The sequence below is a fragment of the Rana temporaria genome, chromosome 2 (assembly GCF_905171775.1).
Source record: "Rana temporaria chromosome 2, aRanTem1.1, whole genome shotgun sequence".
In the NCBI taxonomy this organism is placed as follows: Eukaryota; Metazoa; Chordata; class Amphibia; order Anura; family Ranidae; genus Rana; species Rana temporaria.
Window position 1 is genome coordinate 121,294,634 of NC_053490.1, and position 26,366 is coordinate 121,320,999.

Genomic DNA, 26,366 nt, shown 5'->3' on the forward strand with positions numbered 1-26,366 from the left:
TTGACTTCATATTATATGGTTTTGGTAAATCTGAAGACAAAAATCTGCAGAAAATCTAATAGTCTGTTTGGGGCTTTGACCATTTGCCGACCGCCGCCTGTAGTTTTAAGTGGGCAGAATGGCACGGCTGCGCTAAGGGACGTACCTGTACGTGGTGATATAGATGAAAACTCACCCAAGCTCTACTGCAAGTTTGTTGGGTGATGGCCATTGTGTCCCATACATCAAAATTGCAAAAAGAATCCCGGCAACTCAAATGCTTCTTCTTAAATCTTTATTGAGCACAAACAGCAGTGCGACATCAAAACACTAACATGTTTCGGCAAAAGTCTTCCTCATAGCATACAGATTTACAATAAAATCAAGTTTATATAGGAAAAGTTTCCATTCCTCCAGAAAAGGGGGCGGTACAATCCAATTTTAAATCAAATAACAATTAAAATCATGTGTAGCGCCTGGCTACTTTCATAGCAGGTTCTGCTGTAAATTTAGAGGGTGGCCAGAGAGTTAGTTGCCTCTGAGCGTGTTATTTGACTAAATTTTAGGGCCTCTGTACCAGCTTTGGCTGTATTGTGTGTCCACTGTCGTTGTCTGGGGGGCCTCACACCCCAGACCGACAGGTGGCAGCAGTAGAGTCAGGGTAGTGTGGATACTTCTCCTCTGCAGCCAATCAGGAGGGTTGATCGCCGCTGGTGGGTACTGGTACTGATGGCAAGAACTGCTGGATGGTACTGCTGTTGGGTACTGCCTGCTGGTACTGCTGGCAGGTACCGCTGGCTGGTACTGCTGGTGGCTACTAGTGCTGCTGGCGGGTACTGCTGACTGGTACTGGTACTGCTGGCGGGTACTGCTAGATGGTACTGGAACTGGTGGCAGGTACTGCTGGCTGGTACTGATACTGCTGACTGGTACTGATGCTGATACTGGTGACTGGTACTGCGTGGCTGGTACTGGTGGCTGGTACTGATGACTGATACTGGCGACTGGTACTGCAAGGCTGGTACTGGCACAGCTGCTGGCTGCTGTCCCAGATCACGTGTTCCCGTGCATAAGTGTGACAGAAGCATGCAGGGGCCATAGACTGAGAGCAGAGCAGTGCTTCCTGTCACAGGCAGAGTACATTTGGTATCACTGCGCCTGTGAAAGAGCCGGCGCTATACAGGAAGCATCAGCTCTGCTTCCTGTAACGGCGGCTCCGTTCTTCACACTGATGCTCGGAGATGGTGGGTCTGGAACCCGTGATCTGGGCTTGCCCACCTGCCATCTCAGAGGGCGCCGTGGGCCAGCGGTTGGGCACCCCTGAGCTAAACAATAATCTTTGAATTACAATTTATAAAACTTTTAACTGGATATGTTCTACCTGTTAAAAAAGAAATAACATACTTGATTTTTCTGTGTCTTTTACACTGTTTACAGGGGTTATAACCGCAGGGATAGGACCCCACTGTCCCCAACCATGAAATGGAAGGATATGTGGAACGAAATAGAGAAGGGGAAAGCATAGTACCTAAAGTAGAAGCTTTCTTACTAGAAAACCTACCTGTACGTCCCTTTGAATTTGCTGCCATGTGGGCGCGCATGCCCCTGCCGTGGGCTCCGTGGCCGTGCCCGCGGGACCCGTGGACTCGATGTCCGCCGGTGTCCCGGCAATCGTGTCACGGAGCTGTAGAATGGGGAGATGCCTATGTAAACAAGGAATTTCCCTGTTCTGCCTAGTGACATGACAGTGATCTACTGCTCCCTGTCATTGGGAGCAGTGACCACTGTTGTGTCACTCGTAGCCCCCCCCCCAGTTGGAATCACTCCCCAGGACACACTTAACCCTTTCCTCGACCCCCTAGGGGTTAGCCCCTTTCCTGCCAGCGTCATTTACACAGTAATCAGTGCATTTTTATAGCAACGATCGCTGTATAAATGACAATGGTCCCAAAATTGCGCCAAAAGTGTCCGCCATAATGTCGCAGTCCCGATAATAATCGCAGATCACCGCCATTATAAGTAAAAAAAAAATGTTAGTAAAAATTCTATAAATCTATCCCCTATTTTGTAGACGCTATAACTTTTGCGCAAACCAATCAATATACGCTTATTGCAATTTTTTTTTTAACAAAAATATGTAGAAGAATACATATCAGCCTAAACTGAGAAAGAAAATTGTTTATTTATATATTTTTGGGGGGACATTTTTTATAGCAAAAAGTAAAAAATATAGCTTTTTTTCAAAATTGTCATTCTTTTTTTGTTTATAGCGCAAAAAATAAAAACCACAGAGGTGATCAAATACCACTAAAAGAAATCTCTGTTTGTGGGAAAAAAAGGACGTCAATTTTGTTTGGGTGCAACGTCGCACGACCGCGCAATTGTCAGTTAAAGCGTTGTAGTGCCGAATCGCAAAAAATGGCCCGGTCATTGGGCAGCCAAATCCGTGGTTAAGTTGTCTCATTGCTACTCCATCCAGAGTGGAGACACCCCAAGTACTGTATGTTACTGGCTGAAAATAAAAAGATAGAAAACAATGCAGCCACCACAATTAAGGATTGGTAAGCACAATATATAATATTTTTTAGTTTTTTGGGGTTTAATACTGCCTTCAATAGTATATCTTACTTTTTGAAATGTATTTAACATATGTTTTATTGCTCATGCAGTAGCCCTCAGAAAGCAGACACCGCCCGAGTAGAAAACCTGACCTACGGTAGCATGCTGCAGGGAAAGAACTTTTACAGGCGCTTAGATTTTCAGATGACTGATCGTCCATTTTTTTTTGACATGCTTGTCCCATGTGGAAAGCGAAGAGGTTACTCAAAATATAAAAAACTTTCGTACGACAGAATACAACGTCAGAAGTGACGTAACGTGTTGAATAGTTTTGTATGTATTTTTTAGCTTCCGAGCATACGTAGTCTTGCTCTTACGATTTTTTTTGTACGAAAACCGCACTAATTAAATGAAAATCGGACGTTGAGTTCACATCCCACAAAAATGTCATAGTCTGCACATCCAGCTTTTGCTTGACGAAAAAGTGAAATCGGCTGTCGAAAGCACCGTACTAACGATCCGAAAATTGTCAGAAAGCTTGTCTTACAAATTTTTCCATCCAATTTTTGTAATGTGTGTACGAGCCTTTAGTCAGAGCTATGCTGCGTACACACGGTCTGACTTTTGACCGGGCAAAACTCAGTCGGAATTTCCGATGACAAAATAGAGAACCTGCTCTCTATCTAAGTCTGTTGGAAATTCCGATGGAAAAAGTCAGTCGGAAATTACGACCGTGTGTACGCGGCACTAGAGATTTTCATATAATGAATATGAATAAAGTGCGCTCTCTCAGTATATCACACTAACATACTATCCAAAAATAATAATAAGAAAAAAAAAATTGAAAACATTTTGAAAAAAGATTTTAGAGAATAAAGAACTGTGTGCGCCTAAATAAGGGACATACAAACCATTCAATGTAGCATATCACAAAGTGTCACAGATAGAAAAACAATTGTAAACAACCCCACCTTACTAAAACATATGTAACAAAATAACAGTGATTTACACCTGTAGCAATCAGGTGTGCAATAAACATCAGCAAATAATAATAATTAAAAGCTTGAGCGCACAATCCCAAAAATGAAAAATATGTTACTAAAAGGAAAAAAACAGTCCCAAAAAACTGTAGATTTGTGCTGATGATTACAGCATCCAGTAGCCTTCAAAGTGCTGCATGCATCACCACCATACACAAGTAATGAAATGGCCGCTTACCAGACCCAAAACGTCAATGATGATATACGTTGATCGCAGCTTAGGCGACATCGATCTGTGTTACCTCCTCTCTAGGACTCTGGATCATCACAGACGATAAGAAATACAAGAAGGTTGTCTATATATCAGTGGCAAATTGTCTGGTCCCAGGTCGCCAAGAGCTCCATATGCACCCTTTATAAAAAAAAACGCATACAAAGTGCTCTTCATCTGGTATATGACTCCGTCTCATCTCAAAGCCATCTACCCTTCGGCCTCAGACCAATTTTGGCATTTTTGGAGAGGTTGCGATACTCTGCTCCATATCTACTGGCGATGCCCTCTTCTTCCCTACTGGAGATTGGTCCAGGACCTTCTCCAGAGGCTCTTTGAGGTGGACATCCAGTTGTGTCCTAAAATATTTCTATTGGGTTTACAGCCCAATAGCCTACCCAAGTTAGCTAAGAAATTGACGTGTTATTTTCTTATAGCCGATAGGTGTCTTATAGCCCTCCAGTGGAAGAGGCAAACGCTCCCCGACCTCTATTGACCTTTATGTTATGATTAAAGACATAGAAGTTATAGAGTCTCTTACAGCCCCGTCTCACCAACTCGGTCAAGCGTCACTCATAAGGCAATATGGGAGCCTTGGCACTTACGGGAAGACCCCTCCCCCCATGAACGTTTAATGTATTTTTGTCTGTATTAATGGTAAGCTCTCATGCTCCCCAGGAGTGTTGAATTCACCTGTCTACTATTTCTTCTTCTTCTTCTTCTTCTTCTCTATTCTGTCTTCTGTTTTTATTGTTGGTATTTTTGGACTGATTTTAAGGACTCTGTGAATATTCAAGGACTCTTGTAATAGGGCTGCTAAACTTAGGCTGGTCCCTTTTTGGGACTGTTCCTGATGGATGTTATTACTAATGCCAGATGGTTTACTACTTAAAGGGTCACTAAAGGAAAACTATTTTTTGCCTAAAATTAATGTCTGCAAGGTAGACAGACAGAATAGTGTAATGATTCTGTTAAAAAACGAGTAAATACCTATTAAATTCCTTCATCTATATCACCTCCGGCATTCTAGTTTCTGTTCTCTCATTCACTTCCTGATTTGCATCGTTCGTTCATGTAAGAAGTACATTTCCCAGTATGCATTGCGGCACGCCCAGTAATTCACACCTCCTTGAATTCTCTAACACGTAGAGAGCATCCTGCCGCACAGATGTAGTTCCCAGGAGGGGGTGAGCATGTTACTGACCACCGCAGTAAAGCCTCCCGTCACGGTGGTCAGTAAAATCAGACAAGCAGGAAGTGAACAGAACAGAGAAGAAATAGAGCAACTTCTGAGCAAAAACGAACAATGAGGAAGTGAAAAGAGGAATGTCTGCAGGTAAAGGATGCTTATTATGAAAAAAAAAAAATCCTTTACAACCCCTTTAAAGTGTATATAATTGAAGAATGCGCTTATTCCAAAATAAATCATATAAACAATTCCAATGTACATAAACGTGACACATTAGCCATGATATAAATAAATAAAGTGAAGTTAAACAAAATCTCATTAAAAATAAGTCATTTTAAGGGCTTGAAAATGTTTAGTTTTACAGCTTCTTATAGTGCTTCTCCAAAAAAAAACTTTTCAGTGATAAGTGACGCTGCCTCCACCAACAGGTGAATTGCTCGCTCACCTCAAGGAGCGACTTCACTGGGTCTAGTCGTGCCTTCAAGATATCAAATCTTAGATGTTCCTGACAAGGATGTGCTGCTGAATTGGGTCTCTTCAGAACATTCCTTAGTGAAAAACATTGCCCATTCTCTGGAGTGATTTGCAGTAGTAATTGAGGCTGTTGCAACGATAGTACTTAGGGACTAAAGGGTTATTAGGGGTGGGGTATATGCCAGCTCTTCACCCACTGGTGGGTGTTTTTTAAACTCCTGGGATTTCTAAGCCCTGGAGCAGTGAGGCAGCTTTACCGGGGCTCAGAACAGGAAATTTCTGCGCTGCAGGTCAGCGGGAGTGGGGGGGATGGCGAGCGTGAGGAGGGGGTCCTGTGTAAGTTCACCTTATAGATTTTTCTGTAAATATGAACTTACCCTTTAAGTTAACTGCTTGCCGACTGCTTCACGCAGATTTACGTTGGCAGAATGGCACGGGCAGGCAAAGCAACGTATATATACAATGCTTTGAATCCTGCCCCCTAGCGGGAGCGCGCGTGCCCGCCACGGTCTCCGTGATAGTGCCCACGGAGCTGCAGAACGGGGAGATGCCTATGTAAACAAGGAATTTCCCTGTTCTGCCTAGTGACAGGACACTGATCTAGTTCTCACTGTCATCGGAAGAAGTGACCACTGTCGTGTCACTCATAGCCCAGCCCCTCCTCCCACAGTTAGAATCACTCCCTAGGACACACTTAACCCATTTCCTCGCCCCCTAGTGGTTAGTCCCTTCCCTGCCAGTGTCATTCACACAGTAATCAGTGCATTTTTATAGCACCGATCGCTGTGTATAAATGACAATGGTCCCAAAATTGCGTCAAAAGTGTCCGCCATAATGTCGCAGTCCCGATAATAATCGCAGATCGCCGCCATTACTAGTAAAAAAAAATTAGTAAAAATGGCATAAATCTATCCCCTATTTTGTAGACGCTATAACTTTTTCCCGTAGACTTGATGTCCGCCTGTGTCCTGCGATCAGGTCACGGAATGGCAGAATGGGGGGGATGCCTTTGTAAACAGGGCATCGCCCTGTTTTGCCTGGTGACTCTCTCATCAGAGGAGCGATCAGTGACGTGTAAGCCACGCCCCCTAACAGTTAGAATCACTCCCTAGGACACACTTAACCCCTTCTTTTCCCCTACTGGTTAACCCCTTCACTGCCAGTCACATTTATACAGTTATCAGTGCATTTTTATAGCACTGATTGCTGTATAAATGTGAATGGTCCCAAAATTGCGTCCGATGTGTCTGCCATAATGTAGCAGTCATAAAAAAAATCGCAGATCGCCGCCATAACAAGTAAAAAAAAATTATAATAGAAAAATCCAATAAAACTACCGCTTATTTTGTAGACTCTTTAACTTTTGCGCAAACCAATCTTTATACGCTTATTGCGTTTTTTTTTTTAACAAAAATATGTAGAAGAATACGTATTGGCCTAAACTGAGAAAAAAAACATATTTTTTTTAAAAATTGGGGATATTTATTATAGCAAAAAATACAAAATATATTTCTTTTTTTTAAAAATTGTCGCTCTATTTTTGTTTATAGCGCAAAAAAAAAAAAAACGCAGAGCTGATAAAATACCACCAAAAGAAAACTCTATTCATGGAAAAAAAGGATGTCAATTTTGTTTTGGAGCCACGTCGCACGATTGTCAGTTAAAGCGATGCAGTGCCGAATCGCAAAAAGTGGCCCTGTCATTTGGCAGCCAAATGGTCCGGGGCTGAAGTGGTTAAAATGTATCATTGTCATTCGCAATGCCATGCAGTTGCAACTATTTTATTTTTCACTGTTCATTGATGGTATAGCGCATTGGTCTGTTGCGAATTCTATCAGATGTCCTTGTTAGATAATCTTTTCTTCTACTTTTTTTTATGTTGTATATTGAAATAAACAAACAAAAAAAAGAAATAGAAAGAGGACTGGTAGTGAAATATTATTTAAAACCATAAATGTATTTAAAAAGATTGCACTTACAAACTATTATATTGGGTAATAGCACAGCGTATCGCGGTGGCACCGCTGCCTGCAGTGTGGGCCCTGAGTAATGACATAAGGGCTAACGCCACCCAAATGGTTTGTATGTCCTTTATTTAGGTGCATATAGTTCTTTATTCTCTTAAATGTTTTTTTCTTTTTTTTCTTTTGTTTTTTCTTATTATAATTTTTGGATAGTGTAATATACTAAGACTGCGCACTTTATTCATATTTAATAAGTTTTTCTCCCAGTGTTCGGGGAGTCTCAGGTGCAGCAGTCTTTGTATTTGATTTTCCAGCACTTCCTTCCTCTTTTACATCACATCTATTGGAGCTCTTCATATAGCAAAGCTCATTCTTCAATGCAGAAAGGAGAGCTGTAGCTCTGACTCAGTAGAGGGCATGTCAGACATCTTGCAGTGAGATCACTGTTTTCACACAGGGAGCTGGCATCTTTTTCCTCAGCGTGCTGGCAGGAGACAGGCCTTTCTATTCAGGCTTTGGTTTTCTTCTAAAGAAAGCAAACCATGAGATGTATACCTTTTTTAAACCTTTTTGTTTTGATGCACTTGAAATAAATTTAGCCGATTTAAAGGGGTTCTGACAGTGACCGGCCCCCCCAGCCCCTTCCCCCCGTTTTACTCACCTGAGTCCTTTGATCCTTCGGCGGAGAAGCACTCTAGCTCTCTGCCCAGGGTTCTTGGCTCTTGATTGGATAGTATGATAGCAACGTAGTCATTGGCTCGCGCTGCTGTCAATCAAATCCAAAGACGCGGGTGTCAGGGGGCGGAACCGAGTCCGGCATTCTGTGTCTATAGACGCAAATGCTGGACTCGGCAGTGCACCCGCAAGGTAACCCCAGGAAGTGTACATCTCCCAGGGAGTTAACTGATGCGAGGAGGAGCCCCGAGAGTCGCCGGGGGAACACCAGAAGCCGAGGTTCGGGGGCCACACTGTGCAAAATGAACTGCACAGTGGAGGCAAGCATGATATGTTTGTTATTTAAAAAAAATAAACAAGGTTTACAAACCCTTTAACTAAACTTTCTCTTATTCTTTGAGGTTTGGCTGTTATGGGGCACAGGAACTGGCAGCCCCTTTTCATTCAACTGTAATTGCAACATATTCAATAAATAAGGCACTTTACAAAGTATTCTCCCGATACCCTAATCAGTAATCATCGTGATAAATATATTTCTAACTTATGACAGCTTCAGTACAACCTTTTTTTCAATAAAGTCTATAATCTATTCAATAAATAAGGCACTATACAAAGGGGTTTATTTACTAAAGCAGGAAGGTGCAAAATCATTCTCACTTCTGTATAAAAAACAATCAGCTTACAGGTTTTACTGCCAAAGCTTAACCACTTACCGACCAGCTGCCGTCGTTATACGGCGTCAGGTCAGCACGATACCGCGAACCGCCGTAGCTGTATGCCGGTCCCTTTAAGCGGGACAGCAGGCGCCTGTGCGCCGCTGGAGTCACGCGCGCCTGCTGCATCGCGGGAGTGCCGAGGTTCGTGACCGCCGGTCGGAATGAGCAATCGTGGGCACGAGAAGAAGAAGAACAGGGATATATGTGTGTAAAAACACAAATACCTGTTCTGTGAGGAAAGACAGATTGTGAGTACCTAATAGCTAGGAACCATCTGTAATTTCCTCTAGGTTAGTCCCCTCCCCCCACAGTTAGAAACACACTAGGGAACACAGTTAACCCCTTGATCGCCCCCTAGTGTTAACCCCTTCCCTGCCAGTAACATTTGTACAGTAATCAGTGCATTTTTATAGCACTAAATCGCTGTATAAATGCCAATGGTCGCAAAAATGTGTCAAAAGTGTCTGATCTGTTCGCCATAATGTCGCAGTCCCAATAAACATTGCAGATTGACGCCATTACTAGTAAAAAATAATAATAATAAAAATGCCATAAATCTATCCCCTATTTTCTAGACGCTATAACATTTGCGCAAACCAATCAATATACGCTTATTGCAATTTTTATTACCAAAAATATGTAGAATACATATCGGCCTAAACTGAGAAAAAAAAAAAATCTCAAAATTGTCCCTATTTTTTCATTTATAGTGCAAAAAAATTCAATTGCAGAGATGATCAAATACCACCGAAAGAAAGCTCTATTTATGGGGAAAAAAGGACGTCAATTTTGTTTGGGTACAGCGTCGCACGCCAGCGCAATTGTCAGTTAAGGCGATGCAGTGCGAATCGAAAAAATGGCCGGGTCATTGAGCAGCCAATTCTTCCAGGGTTGAAGTGGTTAATTGAACAAGCTGAGGTTAAAAGCTGCTATGCAGAAGTGGGCCTGATTTTGCACTCTCCAGCTTTAGTAAAGAAACCCCAAAGTCTTTTCCCAATAACTCTAATCAGTTATCACATTATGATCTCACACACACTCCAATAGTTCCAACTTAGCCAATTTAATTAAACTTTCACTTATGCTTTGAGGTTTGACTGTTATGGGGCACAAGAACTGACAGCCCCTTTTCAATAAACTACAATTTGCAATATATAAAAAAAAAGGCACTTTACAAATTATTCTCCCGATACCCCAATCAGTAATCATAAAGATAAATATATTTCTTACTGATGACAGCTTCAGTACAACCCCTTTCCAATAAACTGAAGTCTCAATCTATTCAATAAATAATAACCACTATAAAAATAGTTGTACATTATGATCTCACAAACTTTCAACAGTTCTGCTTGTTGCAGCTAAATTCAAGAGATTGATCTGCTTCAGTTGTGTTGCTGCAAAAAACACTTGTTAACATGACTTCATCACATTATTTCAGGGTTTTAATGCAGATAGAACATAAATTAATGTTTTTTGAGATCGTGATCTTCTCACAGTTTGATTCACAGCCTTCTTAATTGTTCCGCATCTTCTGTCTTTGGGATTCTCAGTAACTGATTTATTCACATGTGGTAATAAAATGTATTATTCATTGCACGTATTTCTTCATTTAAAATGTGCTACATAATCCACTTGTTATAACACACCCAATTCATGAGGAAGTGGCTGTGTCATTTGAGTGTTTAGTGTTTTGTACTGGAAATCTGTCTATATTGGCCACCTCCTCGTGCATTGGTAACTTGTCTGCCGCCTTTGACAGTTTGGGCTGGTAGCGATACTGGTATCCATATGCCCTCAGGTGGTAGACATAGTACTCCAGAGTATGCATGAGTTCAGGATTAACATAGTGAAAGGATATAGCCAGATCTGAGCAGCACTGAGGACCCTAAAGAGGAGAAAAATATATATGATTCATAGAAACTATATTGAACACAATACATTACACAATATGTATATGACTCATGACAAATGTTAGTACTAGGACAGATGATTCTAATATGCACAGAAGACTTTGACCTATACCTAGATTATTTTCAAATAATTTGAATTTAATGACCCATCTAAGGGCAGTTGCTTAGCACCAGGAAAAGGAAAGGCTTTATCTGGATTTGGGTAGAAGTTCAATTTCCAAGATTGCACAAAGATAGAGGGACTCTGATTTCCACAAAGTACCCTCACTTCATTCACTTAACCACTTCAATACCGGGCTTTAAAACCCACCTCCTTCCCGGGCCTATTCTGGCACTTCTTTCCTACATGTACAAATCCTCATTCTTTTGCTAGAAAATTACTCAGAACCCCCAAACATTATATATGTTTTTTTAGCAGACACCCTAGGGAATAAAATGGCGGTCATTGCAACTTTTTATCTTGCACCGTATTTGCGCAATAATTTTTCAAACGGCTTTTTTTTGTAAAAAAAATGGTTTCATAAATTAAAAAATAACAAAACAGTAAAGTTAGCCCAATTTTTTGGTAAAATATGAAAGATGATGTTACGCCGAGTAACTAGATACCTAACATGTCACGCTTTAAAATTGCGTACACTCATGGAATGGCGCCAAACTTCGTTACTTAAAAATCTCCATAGGCGACACTTAAATTTTTTTACAGGTTGCCAGTTTAGAGTTACAGAGGAGGTCTAGTGCTAGAATTGTTGCACACGCTCTAACGCACGCGGCGACACCTCACATGTGTGGTTTGAACGACGTTTACATACGTGGGCGGGACTTACGTGTGCGTACGCTTCTGAGCGCGAGCTACCGGGGACAGGGGCATTTTAATTTTTTTATTATTTTTTTTTCTTTTTTCTTTTACTTATTTCTTTATTTTTTACACTTTTTTTTACACTTTTTTTTTTCAATCGCTTTTATTCCTATTACAAGGAATGTAAACATCCCTTGTAATAGGAATGTGTGTGACAGGTCCTCTTTAAGGAGAGATGCGGGGTCAATAAGACCCCACATCTCTCCTCCAGGCTGGAAAGAATGAGATCGTGAAAAAAAATTCACAGATCTCATTCAAACTAGCCGCAATTGCGGTTTGTTTACTTACGGGGACCCGGGCGTGACGTCATTACATCGCGCCCGGGCCTCCGACGGTCATAGAGATGACTGGTGACCAGATGGTCACCAGTCTTCTCTATGGCAAACATCCGGCGGACGGCGATCATCTCTCCGGGCCCCCGGTGGGACGGGAGAGCCCGGAGAAGCACCGGATGGCGGCGGGAGGGGGGGATGTCCCCTCCCGCCGCCTGTAAGAACGATCTAGCGGCGGAACCGCCGCTATGATCGTTCTTACGGTGCGCAGGATCGCCGCCGCTAAAAAATTATATCTCAATGATGCCTCCGGGTGCAGGCATCATTGAGATATCCCCCCGCAAAGCCCATCACGTCATATGACGTCCACCTAGGATAACAGGTCCCCGTTTTGGACGTCATATGACGGCGTGCGGGTGTCAAGTGGTTAAACATGTTTCAGATCAGATCAGGTTTGCTTTAACAAAGGAGGGAATAAAGCCTGCAAACAACAATTTCAGGCTTTATTAAAAATTAAATATAACAATATTGTTACACTGTTAGAAAGGTAATGCGTTCATTTCTAATATGCAGATCAATGACTTGCCCTTTGATATGCACATCATGGGGTTGACTTAAGGAAAGGCAAATAGGCTGTTCACTATGCAATACGCAAGGGATATTTCCTCAGAACGTAGTAAATTTGGTGAAATATCACTTTACAAAGAATACCTAATCACGTGTAAGGAATATAATAAAACAGCATTTATGCTTGCACATGATTGGATGATGGAAGCCAGCAGAGCTTCACCTTATTCACTAGTCTCTAGAAAACATTCCCTTAGAAAATACAACTTCCCTTGCAAAGTGAACAGTCTTTTTATTTTTAGAAAAGCAACCCCAACATCTCCTACTATGCTTATTTTTTTGCTTGTATCATCTTTTCATTTCCTTAAAGTATGCAGGTTTTAAAATGGCCTTAATTTCTAAATAACCACCATCCTATCTACTGTCTAACAGAAACATATTATTAAACTGGTTACAAATGGGACACCTCACAGGATAAAATTTACACTTTTGCAAGAGGAAACTATGGAGTTAAAAACTACAGTTCCCAGATAGAAAAACATTTGCTCAAAATATGTGAATTAAACTAGACCACGTTTTACTCATAATGACTAAACCATGCAGGTTTAATCTTGCTCATTCAGCCATACCTGCTTTGCATGCCACAATGCCCCACTTACCTTCTTTGCTTCTATTTGGAGGCATCCCTCTACTTTTCCCTCCTGCCCTCCTTCCTCTCCATGGATTGACTTGCACACAGTTCTTCTTTCCTAAGTGCAGTTAGATCACACCTGCATATTCAACCACTCTCTTGGTTGGTGTATTACATTGCTTTCTTTCTCACTGGAGACCAACAAATGTGCCCAATTTGGGGGGTTGCACACCCCTCCATATAGCCTAAAGATTCAGAACTTAGGGTCAGATCCACGTACAGCGGGCGCAACTTAATTTTTGGGATTTAAGTTACACCGCCGCAAAATTTCTACCTAAGTGCCCGATCCACAAAGCACTTACCTAGAAATTTTCAGCGGTGTAACTTAAATCCGTCCGGCGCAAGGCGTGCCCAATCTAATGGGGCGAGTCCCATTTAAATTAGGCGCGCCGGACGTATTGCGCATGCTCCTGACGCGATTTTCCCGACGTGCTTTGCGCGAAGTTACGTTGCGTCGAGTTTTGTGAATCGCGCCCGAAAAAAAATGAGATGCGGCGGGAAAAAAAAATTTTTTTTAAAAATTTGACAGCGTCGCGGGAAAGAAGGGTCTACTTTTACATGGTGTACTAACTTTACACTTTGTAAAAGCAGTCCTAATTTTGCATTTGCAAACTAACAACTTACGGAGACTTTGCGAAGGGAAACCGCTTTGTGGATCTCCGTAAGTGCTAATTTGCATACCCGATGCGGAATTTCGACGAGAAATGCCCCCAGCGGCGGCCGAGGTACTGCATCCTAAGATCCGACAGTGTAAAACGATTACACCTGCCGGATCTTAGGAATATCTATGCGTAACTGATTCTGTGAATCAGTCGCATAGATAGAAACAGGGTTACGACGGCGTATCAGTAGATACGCCTGCATATCCCTTTTGTGGATCTGGCCCTTTAAGTCTAACTCCACTAAAGTCTATGAGAGGACGGATCTTGATAATCAATTCTGACTATTTCCAAGACTAATAGGAAAGGGGTTGTCAAAAAAGTGTCTGGGGATCTGGGCACTGCCATGTGGAACATGTACCAATGCATGGCCAGCTAATTTTACATCACCAGAAAAGGTAGTAAACAGGCAAGTAGGTGTATTTTATTGCAGAGGAGACATTGCATGTCTTCTTCAAACTAATGCTTGCCTTCTCACTGTTTGTTAAGGCATATTCAAGGATTGACCAAGTTAAAAAAAAATTGCGAACTTTGTGGGCACACAACGAGAGAGAGAGAGAGAATCAGTAAAAAAGTATACTTTTTTTAACAATATATTTAAAAAAACATATAAACAACATACAAACACCACCCTGTATGGAAACAGTTACCCAATAATGCAGTTATAGAGGATTGGACCTATGATACAAAGATTATTTTAATACTGTATCAAGGTAAGAGAAACATTTCTGATCCAGTAATACCTCCAAAAACTTGCTCGTCAACGGGTTTCACTAAAATATTAGCTTCCTCAGGACAGATACTGGGTAGGTGCTGGTATATTTAAAAACAATAGAGTACAGGTATAAGTATTTAGTGTACTATATATCTATATAAGTATGAATTATGATTATTACAACATTTCTCCAAGAGGAGTACATATACACAAAGACTAATTACATATAGACATAACAACATGTAAGCTTGACTGGTAAACTTGTGGCTTAAGTTGTGGGAGAATTTGACCAAACTGACAGACAACCGAAAAAAACTAAATTGCATATGTGTCTCTATGGTAGTAGGATACACATATACCCTACATGGATATCCCACATGGTCTATAGTAGATATACTACAAGAGATAAAACAAAAAACAAGTATATGCGTTACAGATTAGGATGCTACTCTAAAGGTCCCCCAGTTCAAAAACCGATTTGTATTAAACTTAGCTCTCACTTGATATATAGTAGTCATGTATAAGTATTTGGATATAAATCACACGCAGCAGTAAGTGGTCACAAATTCCCACTATAAGTGTGTTCAATACAGTATCTAAAAATAAACCAAGTCAATAGTCAGATATTGACCCTTTAGATAGGATATATATAATAAAGAAGAAATACAAAAGAAAATATCCAGAGAGTATATATGAATGGTGCTTACCAATAGTACCAAAAATGGCCCATGGATACCGGACAAAATTATTAAATGGGTAAGTATACAGCCCCGTTAAGTAAAAACAAGAGAGTTTGGTCAAGTTCCCCCACACCTTGAGCCACAAGTTTACCAGGCAAGCATACACGTTGTTATGTCTATATGTAATTAGTCTTTGTACTTGTACTCCTCCCGGAGAAATGTTGCAACAATCATAATTCATACTTATATAGATATATAGTACACTAAATACTTATACATGTACTCTCTTGTTTTTAAATATACCAGCACCTACCCAGTATATGTCCTGAGGAAGCTAATATTTTAGTGAAACACAATGACAAGCACGTTTTTGGAGGCATTGCTGGATCAGAATTTTTTTCTTACCTTGATACGATATTAAATTAATCTTTGTACCATAGGTCCAGTCCTCTATAACTGCATTATTGGGTAACTGTGACCATACAGGGTGTTGTTTATATGTTTTTGTTAAAGGGGTTGTAAAGGTTTGTTTTTCACTATCTAAATAAGTTCCTTTAAGCTAGTGCATTGTTGGTTCACTAACCTTTTCCTTTGACTTCCCTTCTAAATTTCCCTTCTTTTTTCTTTGTCTGAATTTCTCACTTTTCCTCCTCAGTAAGCTTGCCCCCATCATCCGAGCCGTTCTGGCTGGGGGTCAGTCAGCCAGAACAGCTTACCGAGGAGGAACAGGAAGTGTGAAATTTAGACAAAGAAAACAAAGAAAAAAAACATTTAGAAGGGAAATCAAAGGAAAAGGTTAGTGAACCAACAATGAACTAGCTTAACCACTTCCATACAGGGCACTTATACACCTTCCTGCCCAGACCAATTTTTAGCTTTCAGCGCTGTTGCACTTTGAATGACAATTGCGCGGTCATGCTACACTGTACCCAAACTTAATTTTTATCATTTTGTACCCACAAATAGAGCTTTCTTTTGGTGGTATTTGATCACCTCTGGGATATTTATTTTCTGCAAAAAAAATAAAAAAATGACCGAAAATTTAGAAAAAAACTTTTTTTTTTGTTTCTGTTATAAAACATTGTAAATAAGTACGTTTTCTCCTTCACTGATGGGCACTGATGGTACTGCACTGACGGACACTGATAAGGTGGCACTGATGGGCACCGATGAGGTGGCATTGATGAGCACTAATATGCGGCACTGATGGGCGGCACGAATGGGCACTGATAGGCGGCACGGATAGGTGGCATGGATGGGCTAGGATAGGCGGCACGCATGGGCACAGATAGGTGGCACAGATGGGCACAGATAGGCGGCACGGATAGGCACGGATAGGCGGCACGGACGGGCACGGATAGGCGGCACGGACGGGCACGGATAGGCGGCATGGATGGGCACGGATAGGCAGCACGGACGGGCACAGATAGGCAGCATGGATGGGCACTGATAGGCGGCATGGATGGGCACTGATAGGTGGCACGGATGGGCATAGATGGGCACTATTGTATGTGTTGTACTAATGGATGCCAATCAGTGCCAAACAATACCTGCCAATCAGTGATGCCCATTGTGGGCACTGATTGGCATTCATTGCGGCACTGATTGGCATCCATTGTCTGTGTCCTCCTCATCCCTGGTGGTCTAGGGTGGCATCCTTTATTTTTTATTTTGTTTTATTTATTGTGGACTATTTGCCCATCCCTGGTGGTCTAGTGGGCATCCCTGGTAGTCCAGTGGGCATCCTTGGGGGGGGCTGTGCTGATGATCGATCAGCACAAACCCCCCCTGTCACAGGAGCAGCCGATCGGCTCGCGTCTGACAGACGCGAGTGAGGAAAAGCTAATTACCGGCTTTTCCTATTGACAGCCGTGGACACGGCTGATCACGTGGTAAAGAGACTCCGTGAGAGACTCTTTACCTTGATCGGTGTTACGGGGTGTCAGACTGACACCCTGCAACAACGATCGCCGCGATGCGCGCCCCCGGGGGCGCGCAGCGGCTCAGAATCCTTAGGACGTCATATGACGTCCAGTCAGGATTCTACAACCACTTTGCAGACGTCAATTTGTAATTGGCGGGCGGCAAGTGGTTAAAGGACCTATTTAGAAAATAAAAACCAAACCTTTACAACCCCTTTAAATATGTTGTAATAAAATGTATACTTTTTTACTGATTCTCTCTCTCTCATTGTGTAAAAAAATAACCGCAAGCTTGCATGCAGAAGCGAACGCATACTTGAGTAGCGCCCACATATGAAAACGGTGTTCAAACCACACATATGAGTTATTGCCACGATCGTTAGAGTGAGAGCAATAGTTCTAGTCCTAGACCTCATCTGTAACATAAAACTTGCAACATGTAGACACTGTTCTTGTACTTATTTTTTTCTTTCAGATGATGCAAACTAGGATGAGCGGCTGTGTTCATGCAGTCAGTATCCTATTAGACTTATGGGCTGCCTGCATGCAGCAACTGGAGTCTAGCGACCCTGAAAAAAAGTCTCATCATGGTAAATGAGCCTCAGTGCTGCTTTAAATGAAGCCAAAAAGGGGCCTGTAAAAATGCAGCCAGCAACATTTATTAAATATGCCCTGTGACAATACATGTGCAGCCTTGAATGTGTAGTGCATGTAAACAGGGACAAGCTGTGAAAAAAAATCAATTGCAGCCAGCAAAAATCATGAAATATGCTCTCCCTATCACAGCTAAGCACATAAAAATGGCTGCTGGAAGTTCACAGTTTTATAATGAGTCCACTTTGGCCCTTCTAAGCCATATGACCAAATTTTAAAGGACAGGAAGTGCAATATTGGTGGTTGGTTGCTATGGCGGTGTGCATTTGTTTGCCGGGTCTGCAAACTGTCAACCCAAACTATAATCTCACCCCTGCTTCTCACATGTCTACCTATTTTCTATAGTAGTTACTATCCTGCTGCTCAATCAAGCAACTTTGATCAGAATTATACATTATTTTAAATAAAAGTGTGTAGTGTATTAAAATTCTTCTTAAAGCAAAGATCCAGCAGTAAATTTTACCTCCACAATAGGATATAAGCAGTAACTCCAATACCAAAAGCTCTTATCGTAATGGTCTGTAAGATGGGAGTCAGGTGTAAATGGGTGGAATGTTTCTCTTTTTTCAGTGTCCCTGGAATCTCCAGCTATAACACCCATTTTCTCCATACACTGGCCCAGTGCTAAGTCCTCCACAGACGTGGTGTGCTTGCATGTTCCATTACGGAAACCTTCCACAAAGCGATTTAGGGCCTCCTTACTAAGTACATATCCAGCTCCACCACTCATGTAGCCCTGCTTGGCAAATGGTTTAAATCGCTTCCCAAAGTAGACAGGCTGATCAGCTGTATAATTTGAAAGCATCCAGCGCAAGTTCTCCATTACAACAAAGGTATCATCATCTGCTTTGAAGAACCAGTCAGCTTCCTCCAAGTAGTTCTTGTGAACATATTGGAATGCTTTGATGGTCTTCCAGTACAGTTGATCTCTGCCTTCCCTGGTTTCCAATCCTACTGTTGGGAAGCTATTGTTTTGGATAGAACTCATAAATAGGGCAACATTACAGTGGCGTGCCCAAGTGTACTTCACATGTATGGCTTTGGTGTCCAGATTATTTGGTCCAGTCATAATCCAGCATAGTATTCTGACTTTTTGTGAAAGTATATCACTTACTTCACTGTTATCTGAAAAAAAAACACAAATAAAATAAATAATTACACATGTACGTTAATCTTAATAGCTTTCGTAGAAGCAAATTGAACAGTCAAAGCTTGTCAGTTGGTTTAAAAAGAAACAGAGATGCACATACCATGTCTGACCAACGCTGTATCCTGGCCTATGCCAACAAGGCCCAGGCCTAGGTCAGCACTTTGCAGGGGGAGCAGCACGGAAAGAGTCCCCGCCGGCTTGTGCTACACTGTTAGTGTAACGCAAGCTGCTTCTAATTTTGACTGTCCTATCGCAGACGCAGTAAAGTTACGCCGTTTACGTTAGGCTTTTCCCGGCGTATAGTTGCCCCTGCTATATGGTGGCATAAGTGCTGCGTAACAATGTTAAGTATGGCCATCGTTCCCGCGTCGAAATTTGAAACAGTTACGTCGTTTGCGTAAGTCGTCCGTGAATGGGGCTGGACGTCATTTACGTTCACGTCGAAACCAATGACGTCCTTGCGGCGTACTTTGGATTAGGGGGGCTTACGCCGGCTGATTTACACTACGCCGCCCCAATTTACGGAGCAAGTGCTTTAAGAATACAGCACTTGCCCGTCTAAGTTGCGGCGGCGTAACGTAAATCGGATACGTTACGCCGCCGCAGAGATACGCCGCTAGACGTGAATCTGGGCCCAAGTCTTAAAATGGGAGTACAAATGACAAATATTAATAAAAGTGCCTTCAGACAGCGCTGTATCCTGGCCTAGGCCAACAAGGCCCAGGCCTAGGGCAGCACTTTGCAGGGGGGCAGCACTGAAAGTGTCCCCGCCGACTTGTGCTACACTGTTAGTGTAGTGCCAGTCTTATGGGCCGGCAGGTCTGCCATCAGGGGGGTATAGGCATTTTTTTTTGCATTACACATGTAAGGGACCCAATGGTCCCCAGGGTCCCTTACAGACCAGGCCTGCCCCCTCCGTTTTTTTTTGTGCATTATACCTGTAATGGGCCCGATCGTCCCCAGGGCCCCCCGCTTACGCTTATTATCTTACCTCAGGAGAGAAGAGAATACACTGTTTTTTCCTGCTCCAGGGGGGCCCTGCCTAAAGCTGTGTAAGGGGCCCCAAAATTTGTGATGGCTGCCCTCTGGGTCGGATTGGGCTGAGAGGCAAATTAGTCCAGCGCCCCCATAAAGCGGCCGCACTGCCCCTGTCAGTTTATTTTTTACCATCCATGTCCAATTGCAGAAATTTCCCATCACTTCCTGCCCCATAGCAAAACAGGAAGTGAGAGAAAATCCCTGCAAATTAAGGGAATCCATTGCCCCCCCCCCAGGCCCTCAGAACTAGTGTCCCCACTCAAAAAGTGGGGCGGGTTTAGGGTGGGACTTAAACAGAAAGAGGTGTAGCCTTGACAGGAAGGGGCGGGTAATATTTAAATTAGGGGGTGCACGAGTTTATTCAGGCCTAGGGCAGCACAAAACCTAAATACACCACTGCCTTCAGACCCTAAAACTAAATATAAAACTGAATTGGAGAATTTGGTACATAGAGGTTTCCAACAAGGCATTCTGAATAGAAAAGAAAAAGATTTTTTGGTACTTATAGCACCACGCACTCCGGTAATTTATTACCTGCCAAAAATACATAAACATCCTACTTGCCCCCCGGGACGCCCTATTATTAGTGGTATAGATTCCATTACGTCCCGGGTTGGTAAATATATTGATTTTTACTTGCAACCGTTGATCAATAAGATGCCATCATATATAAAAGATCCCCGCCGTGTTATCAACATATTGGCAGGCCTCACCCCCATACATCTTGGCTGAGGTCTGTACCCAAAAGCCAGTTTATCAGGTTAAAAAGGAACTGTTCTAATGATTTAGAATTCCGAGATCAGGCCAATGCAAGCGTTTTGTAGATAAGGGGTACTCGGAGGACTCCCTTGGACACATTTTGGAGGAAGTTACTCTACTTAATAGGAGGGACTTACTCACAGAGAGGCCACCTAGAACCAATAGGGCACCTATTGTCCCCTTTACAACCACCTATTCGGTGCAACACTTCAGTGTCAGAAAACTCTTGGGGAAACATTGGCACATTTTTACTAATGACCCAGTACTTAAACCTGCACTTCCAGACAGACCACAGGTCATTTTCAAGGGAGCTCCATCTCTTAGAAAAAGAGTGGCACCAAACATCTTGGATCCCCCCCTATTAAGAGAGTTTTTTTTGAGTATATCACTGGGTTTTACCAGTGTAGAAAATGTAGAGTGTGCACATTAAGTGGATGCAATCATAGACGTACTCATAAATTCATCTCCTCCAGCACTGGACTCGAGTTTGAAATAAAATCTTTCATAACATGCTCGACTGAAAGAGTCGTCTATCTGCTCCAATGCCCGTGCGGGCTTCAATACGTGGGCAGAACTAAACGACCCTTGCGTGTGCGACTAAACGAGCACATAACTAATATCCTCACAGGTTTTCCAAAACATCCAGTCTCTCTGCACTATTTGGAGGTCCATGACAAAAACCCAGATAAAACCATTTTTCTAGGGATTGACAAATATGCTCCACAATGGAGAGGTGATTCAACGGTGCATAGTATATCCAGGCTAGAAATGGCCTGGATCCACAAAATTAAGTGTTTTACTCCATTTGGCTTAAAGGGTCACTAAAGGAAACATTTTTTTTAGCTAAATAGCTTCCTTTACCTTACTGCAGTCCTGGTTTCATATCCTCATTGTTCGTTTTTGCTTTGATGTTGCTGTAATTCCGCTCTGTTCTGGACACTTCCTGGTTGTCTATTTCCTGATCACCACAGTACTGGGAGATTTCTCACTGTGGTGACTAATCAAGGAGGGGTGATTACTGTGTGTCAGCACCAATCCAGTTTCGTTTTACAAAGCATAACTGCCCTCTATTGGCTCTTTGTCTCTGTACATCAGAGAACCAGGAAACAACAGCAAAAACGAAACTAAACTGCAGGTACATTATATGATTGTTTTTTATCTATTTTTAATCATTTTTAAAAGGAATCAGTTAACTATTATGTCTCTATACCCTGTAAACTGTCATTTCAGCAAAAAAAAATGTTTTCCTTTAGTGACCCTTTAAATGTTGAGGTTGACCTTAACGCATTTATTGATAACTCGTGATTGCTCCTATATTCATTGTTAATGTCATAATTATCATATTTTTGGTCTTATTGATGTACACTTGGTGTGACTTTGAGACTCCGCTATATATTTTTTATATTTTTTGTTTTATATATACTATGCAGGAACTTAGATTCTATGCATTTTTTATATATCATTTTTATTAATATTTTTTTCATTATAACACCCTATGAATTAATATTTTTAAGGTGTATATACACTATTCTTATAAGATCTTGTATTATCACCTAATTGCATTCTCCTATTCAGCCAGTGAAGGTGCAATTTTTTCCCTACGGAGTATCACATGCTGGTTTGTTCTAGCCTGTGTAATCATATTTTAGTTAGTAATTTTATATTCTCTGGTCGTCATCTATTTTTTTTTTTTTTCCGCTTTATATTTCACAGCTCTCCATTATGGTTGATTCCTTTTGGAGATTCTGTTTGATCGTATAGCGTGTTTCCGTCGTCTCAAAGTCACATCGAGGCGTGGTTCCCGTTGTTTCCTTTATATGCGATGCGTCAGTGTGTCACCTGATCCCCTGTGACGACGTCTTTGTGAGACGAAACGATCGTTGGGAAGTTGACGCGCTGACGTCTTCGCCCATAGGACGGGTGTCTACTTGCCGGCCGGCAGTTTGTTTTTATATGCGATTTTATTCAGATGCTTTTGTGAGTATATCTGACTTTTTTACATTAAACTTTGTGCATACAATATTATGCTATGCAAGTATTTCTTCCCTCGGTACTGTACGTGATACCCGCTGTGAGTGAGGTGATCATTTCCACTCAGTCGGATTACTTCCATCCACCCTCCAGCTGTCTAAACTGAGGATATCGACTTTGGATCCGCTCGGATTTCCCGCGTCCATCGTCCTAACTACCTATTCAAGTCCAGAGTGTGTTTGACTTCCAGACTCAATTAGCCTGTGTTCTGGTAAGCAGGCTTGTACTTCTGGTGAAGGGACACGTGTGATATTGGTGCCATTAGGCTTTTCTTCACGTTTCTGTCATTGTGGAATCACTTTTGTTTGAAGCATATCAGGACTTTTTCTTTTTCCTTTTTGCTGCCATTTAGTTTTTGGCAATTGGACTTTTATACCATTTAACATATAATTATGTGGGTATATTTATACTTATGCACCTAGTGTGGTATTTATATTGTTTATATTTAAGATAATTTCCACTGTTTTTATTTTCATGTTGGTTTACAGCGCAGTTTTTTGTATTTTCTTTTGCAATAATAAAAGTGCAGCGCAAATAAAGTCCTTGACTGAAGAATCGAGAATTAAGATGACATCCAGTGAAATAGCAAAAATCTTCGGCAAATGTGATGATATCCTCCACTAGTATAAGAAATGCCTCCTTACCAGATGAGATGGACCATATGTTTTCACAAGTGGTCAAAGACAGCTTGTTCTCACCATAAGGGAGATGGTGCAGTGCAGTCCAATGCAGCAGTGAATAGTAGGTCCAATGCTGAATAAAAAAATAAAAACACGTTCTAAGTGTAGACTGTATTTATTCCAGGGAAAGGTAAAAAACAGCGCTTCACCATACTACAGTCAATCTGGTATCTCTGCAGACAATCTGCCAGAAAACAACTGGCCAGTAGGCGATTGGCAATATAAAATAAAATAAAAACTCAGAGCAACAACCACGAGCAGCAGCAGAAAGGACTTCGCCAGCGGTGGGTGGCGTCACAGGAAAAGCTCCTCCCCCGTATGCTCGTGGCTGTTGCTCCGAGTTTTTATTTTATTTTATATTGCCAATCGCCTACTGGCCAGTTTTCTGGCAGATTGTCTGCAGACATACCAGATTGACTGTAGTATGGTGAACCCCCGTTTTTTACCTTTCCCTGGAATAAATACAGTCTACACTTAGAACGTGTTTTTATTTTTTTATTCCGCATTGGATCTACTATTCACTGCTGCATTGGACTCCAATGCACCATCTCCCTTATGGTGAGAACAAGCTGTCTTTGACCACTTGTGAAAACATATGGTCCATCTCATCTGGTAAGGAGGCATTTCTTATACTGGTGGAGGATATCATCACATTTGCCGAAGATTTTTGCTATTTCACTGGGTGTCATCTTAATTCTTGATTCTTCAGTCAAGGACTTTATTTGCGCTGCACATTTATTATTATTTGTCATTTATATTTTTTTAGTTTTTTTGTGATTGCCTCTGTCGGTGTTCAGCTTGCAATCAATTTAGTTTTATTTGTAACATCTGTGCGCTGATTGCTGTTTTTTTTTAAATGGGAGTAAACTCCCATGCATGACTTTTACCTATAGGTAAGCCTATAATAAGGCTTACCTATAGGCACAGTAAAGATCTCCTAAACGTGCACCGTTTAGGAGATATTTACTTTTGATGCAGCCGGTGACGTCACTGGTGCATGTGTTCTGAAGGAACGGCATTCCTTCAGATTACTGTGCCATGAACGGTGGCTCCCATGTGCATGCGCAGGAGTGACATCATCACAGTTTCGGCTACTTACACAGCCAGAGTCTGCAAACCCAGAAGGAAGACCGGGTGAAGATGGAAGCCCTGTCAGCGGTGACAGTGCGCCACTGGATGGCTTTGTTCTAGGGTAAGTTTCACATAATATGCTAGAGTGCAATGTATGCTAGCACATTATGGCATTGCCTTGCAGGAGAAAAAAAATTTGATCTACTACCACTTTAAAGGCGTTTTTGTGTTTGACACCTGTGAACTAGAATATCTGCACTATTAGAAGCTCCGTACCAAAGGTCAGTTCTTAGCTTAGCTTCCTATTTTAGCACTGGTTCATGGCTGTCAGAGACAGCTTACAGTTTTGTGTTCCTAGCCAGTGTTTTAGTGTACTTTGTGTGCTGCTTTTATTAGGGGAAAGCATGGATTCGTGTCCCTGCTTTGCAAAGACACAGGATCCATGCCTTCCCTCCTGGCAGAACAGCAATCTGCCTTGTTTACATAGGCAGACTGCCATTCTCCTTCTGTACTGAAGGATTGGCGGGTGCCGGCGAACATCGAGTCTGCGATACCCACCGGTCAGCTCCTGTTGTGTATCCGCTACACGGAAGTGGCGCAGCAGTGCCACTTTGTCACCATATATGTAACTTATATGGCTGGCAAGTGGTTAAAAATCAGTTAAGGCTAGTACATACAGGCCCAATATCGGCTGGTTTAACAGAAACTGTCCGACATTCAGCCTGTGTTCACAGCAGCCTGTCCTACAGAAGCGAATGGCTAAAAGTGCTGATCATTTTTTTCTGGTGGTGGCGGAGGCAGTCCCCCTGTCACAACACAATAGCTAAGTCGGAAAGATCATGGCACTAACATTGCACCAACCTGCTAAGTTGAACGAAAAAACACTCCCTGTGTGTACCTAGCATTAGAGGAATTAAAATAGTTTTGTTCTCCCCTTTGGAGTTGAAAATGTTTTTTTCCCAGAATATATCTGGTGTAGTAGCTTCCCCTTTGTCCCCTTTTACCATACCCTTTTATTTTCACTATAGCAAGAAATGCCAGCAACTTGATTGCTTTTTTTTATAAATCTTTATTGAGCACTAACAGCAGTGCAACATCTAAAGTGCTAACATGTTTCAGCCGGAGTCTTCCTCATAGCACACAGGTTTACAATAAAAATCAAGTTTATATAGAAAAGATATCCATTCCTCTAAAAAACCTGTATGCTATGAGGAAGGCTCTGGCTGAAACATGTTAGCACTTAAAATGTCGCACTGCTGTTACTGCTCAATAAAGATTTAAGAAGAAGCAATCGAGTTGCCGGAATTTCTTGCGATTTTGATGTTTATGGGACACAACAAGCCTGAGCACCGTTATTCAGCTCATCATTCTACAATCATGCTGTTGAGCTTGGGTGAGTTTTTGTTTACATTACTTTTATTTTCACTGTTTTCGATTTGCACAACCCCATTACCCCACCCTGTCACTGAACTTCAGCCCTATATAACAAATCTCTTCCAATAGCGCTCCTACTTGTGAAAAAAAGTGCCTTGGTGGTGCCCCAGCACGATGATATCCCCGCAGTGGTACAAGACTTATGCCTCGTACACACGACCGGGTTTTCCGATGGGAAAACTGCGAGGAGAGCTTTTGGCCGGGAATCCCAGCCATGTGTATGCTCCCTCGCAGTTTTTCCGACGGGAAAACTGCCTAAATCCGCCGGCAAAAAAAAGAGAATCAGCTCTCTTTTTTCCCGTCGGGATTCCCGACTGACTTTTTCCCGTCGGAAATCCCGAACGTGTGTACGAGGCATAATTTGGGACATGCTTGTCTGCCGTTTGTAAGGGATGCAAAGACACTGGTGATCCATTAGGCATTTACAGTAACAACAGTAGGGAAAAAAAGTTGTATAACTTAATTGAATTAGC

At 42.0% G+C, this 26,366-nt stretch overlaps 1 protein-coding gene across 3 annotated transcripts in view; it reads right to left on the bottom strand.

Moving 5' to 3' along the window:
- Positions 1-9,848: 9,848 nt before the first annotated feature.
- LOC120929450 (glycoprotein-N-acetylgalactosamine 3-beta-galactosyltransferase 1-like) overlaps positions 9,849-26,366 on the bottom strand; it is a 56,480-nt gene continuing 39,962 nt past the window's right edge. For all 3 annotated transcript variants that reach the window (XM_040340881.1, XM_040340879.1, XM_040340880.1), the window contains exons 4-5: positions 18,194-18,855; positions 9,849-10,689 (exon numbers count right to left, since the gene is read on the bottom strand). In XM_040340881.1, coding sequence (XP_040196815.1) covers positions 10,456-10,689; positions 18,194-18,855 — 896 coding nt within the window. In that variant the 3' untranslated portion in view covers positions 9,849-10,455. The remainder of the gene's footprint in view (positions 10,690-18,193; positions 18,856-26,366) is intronic.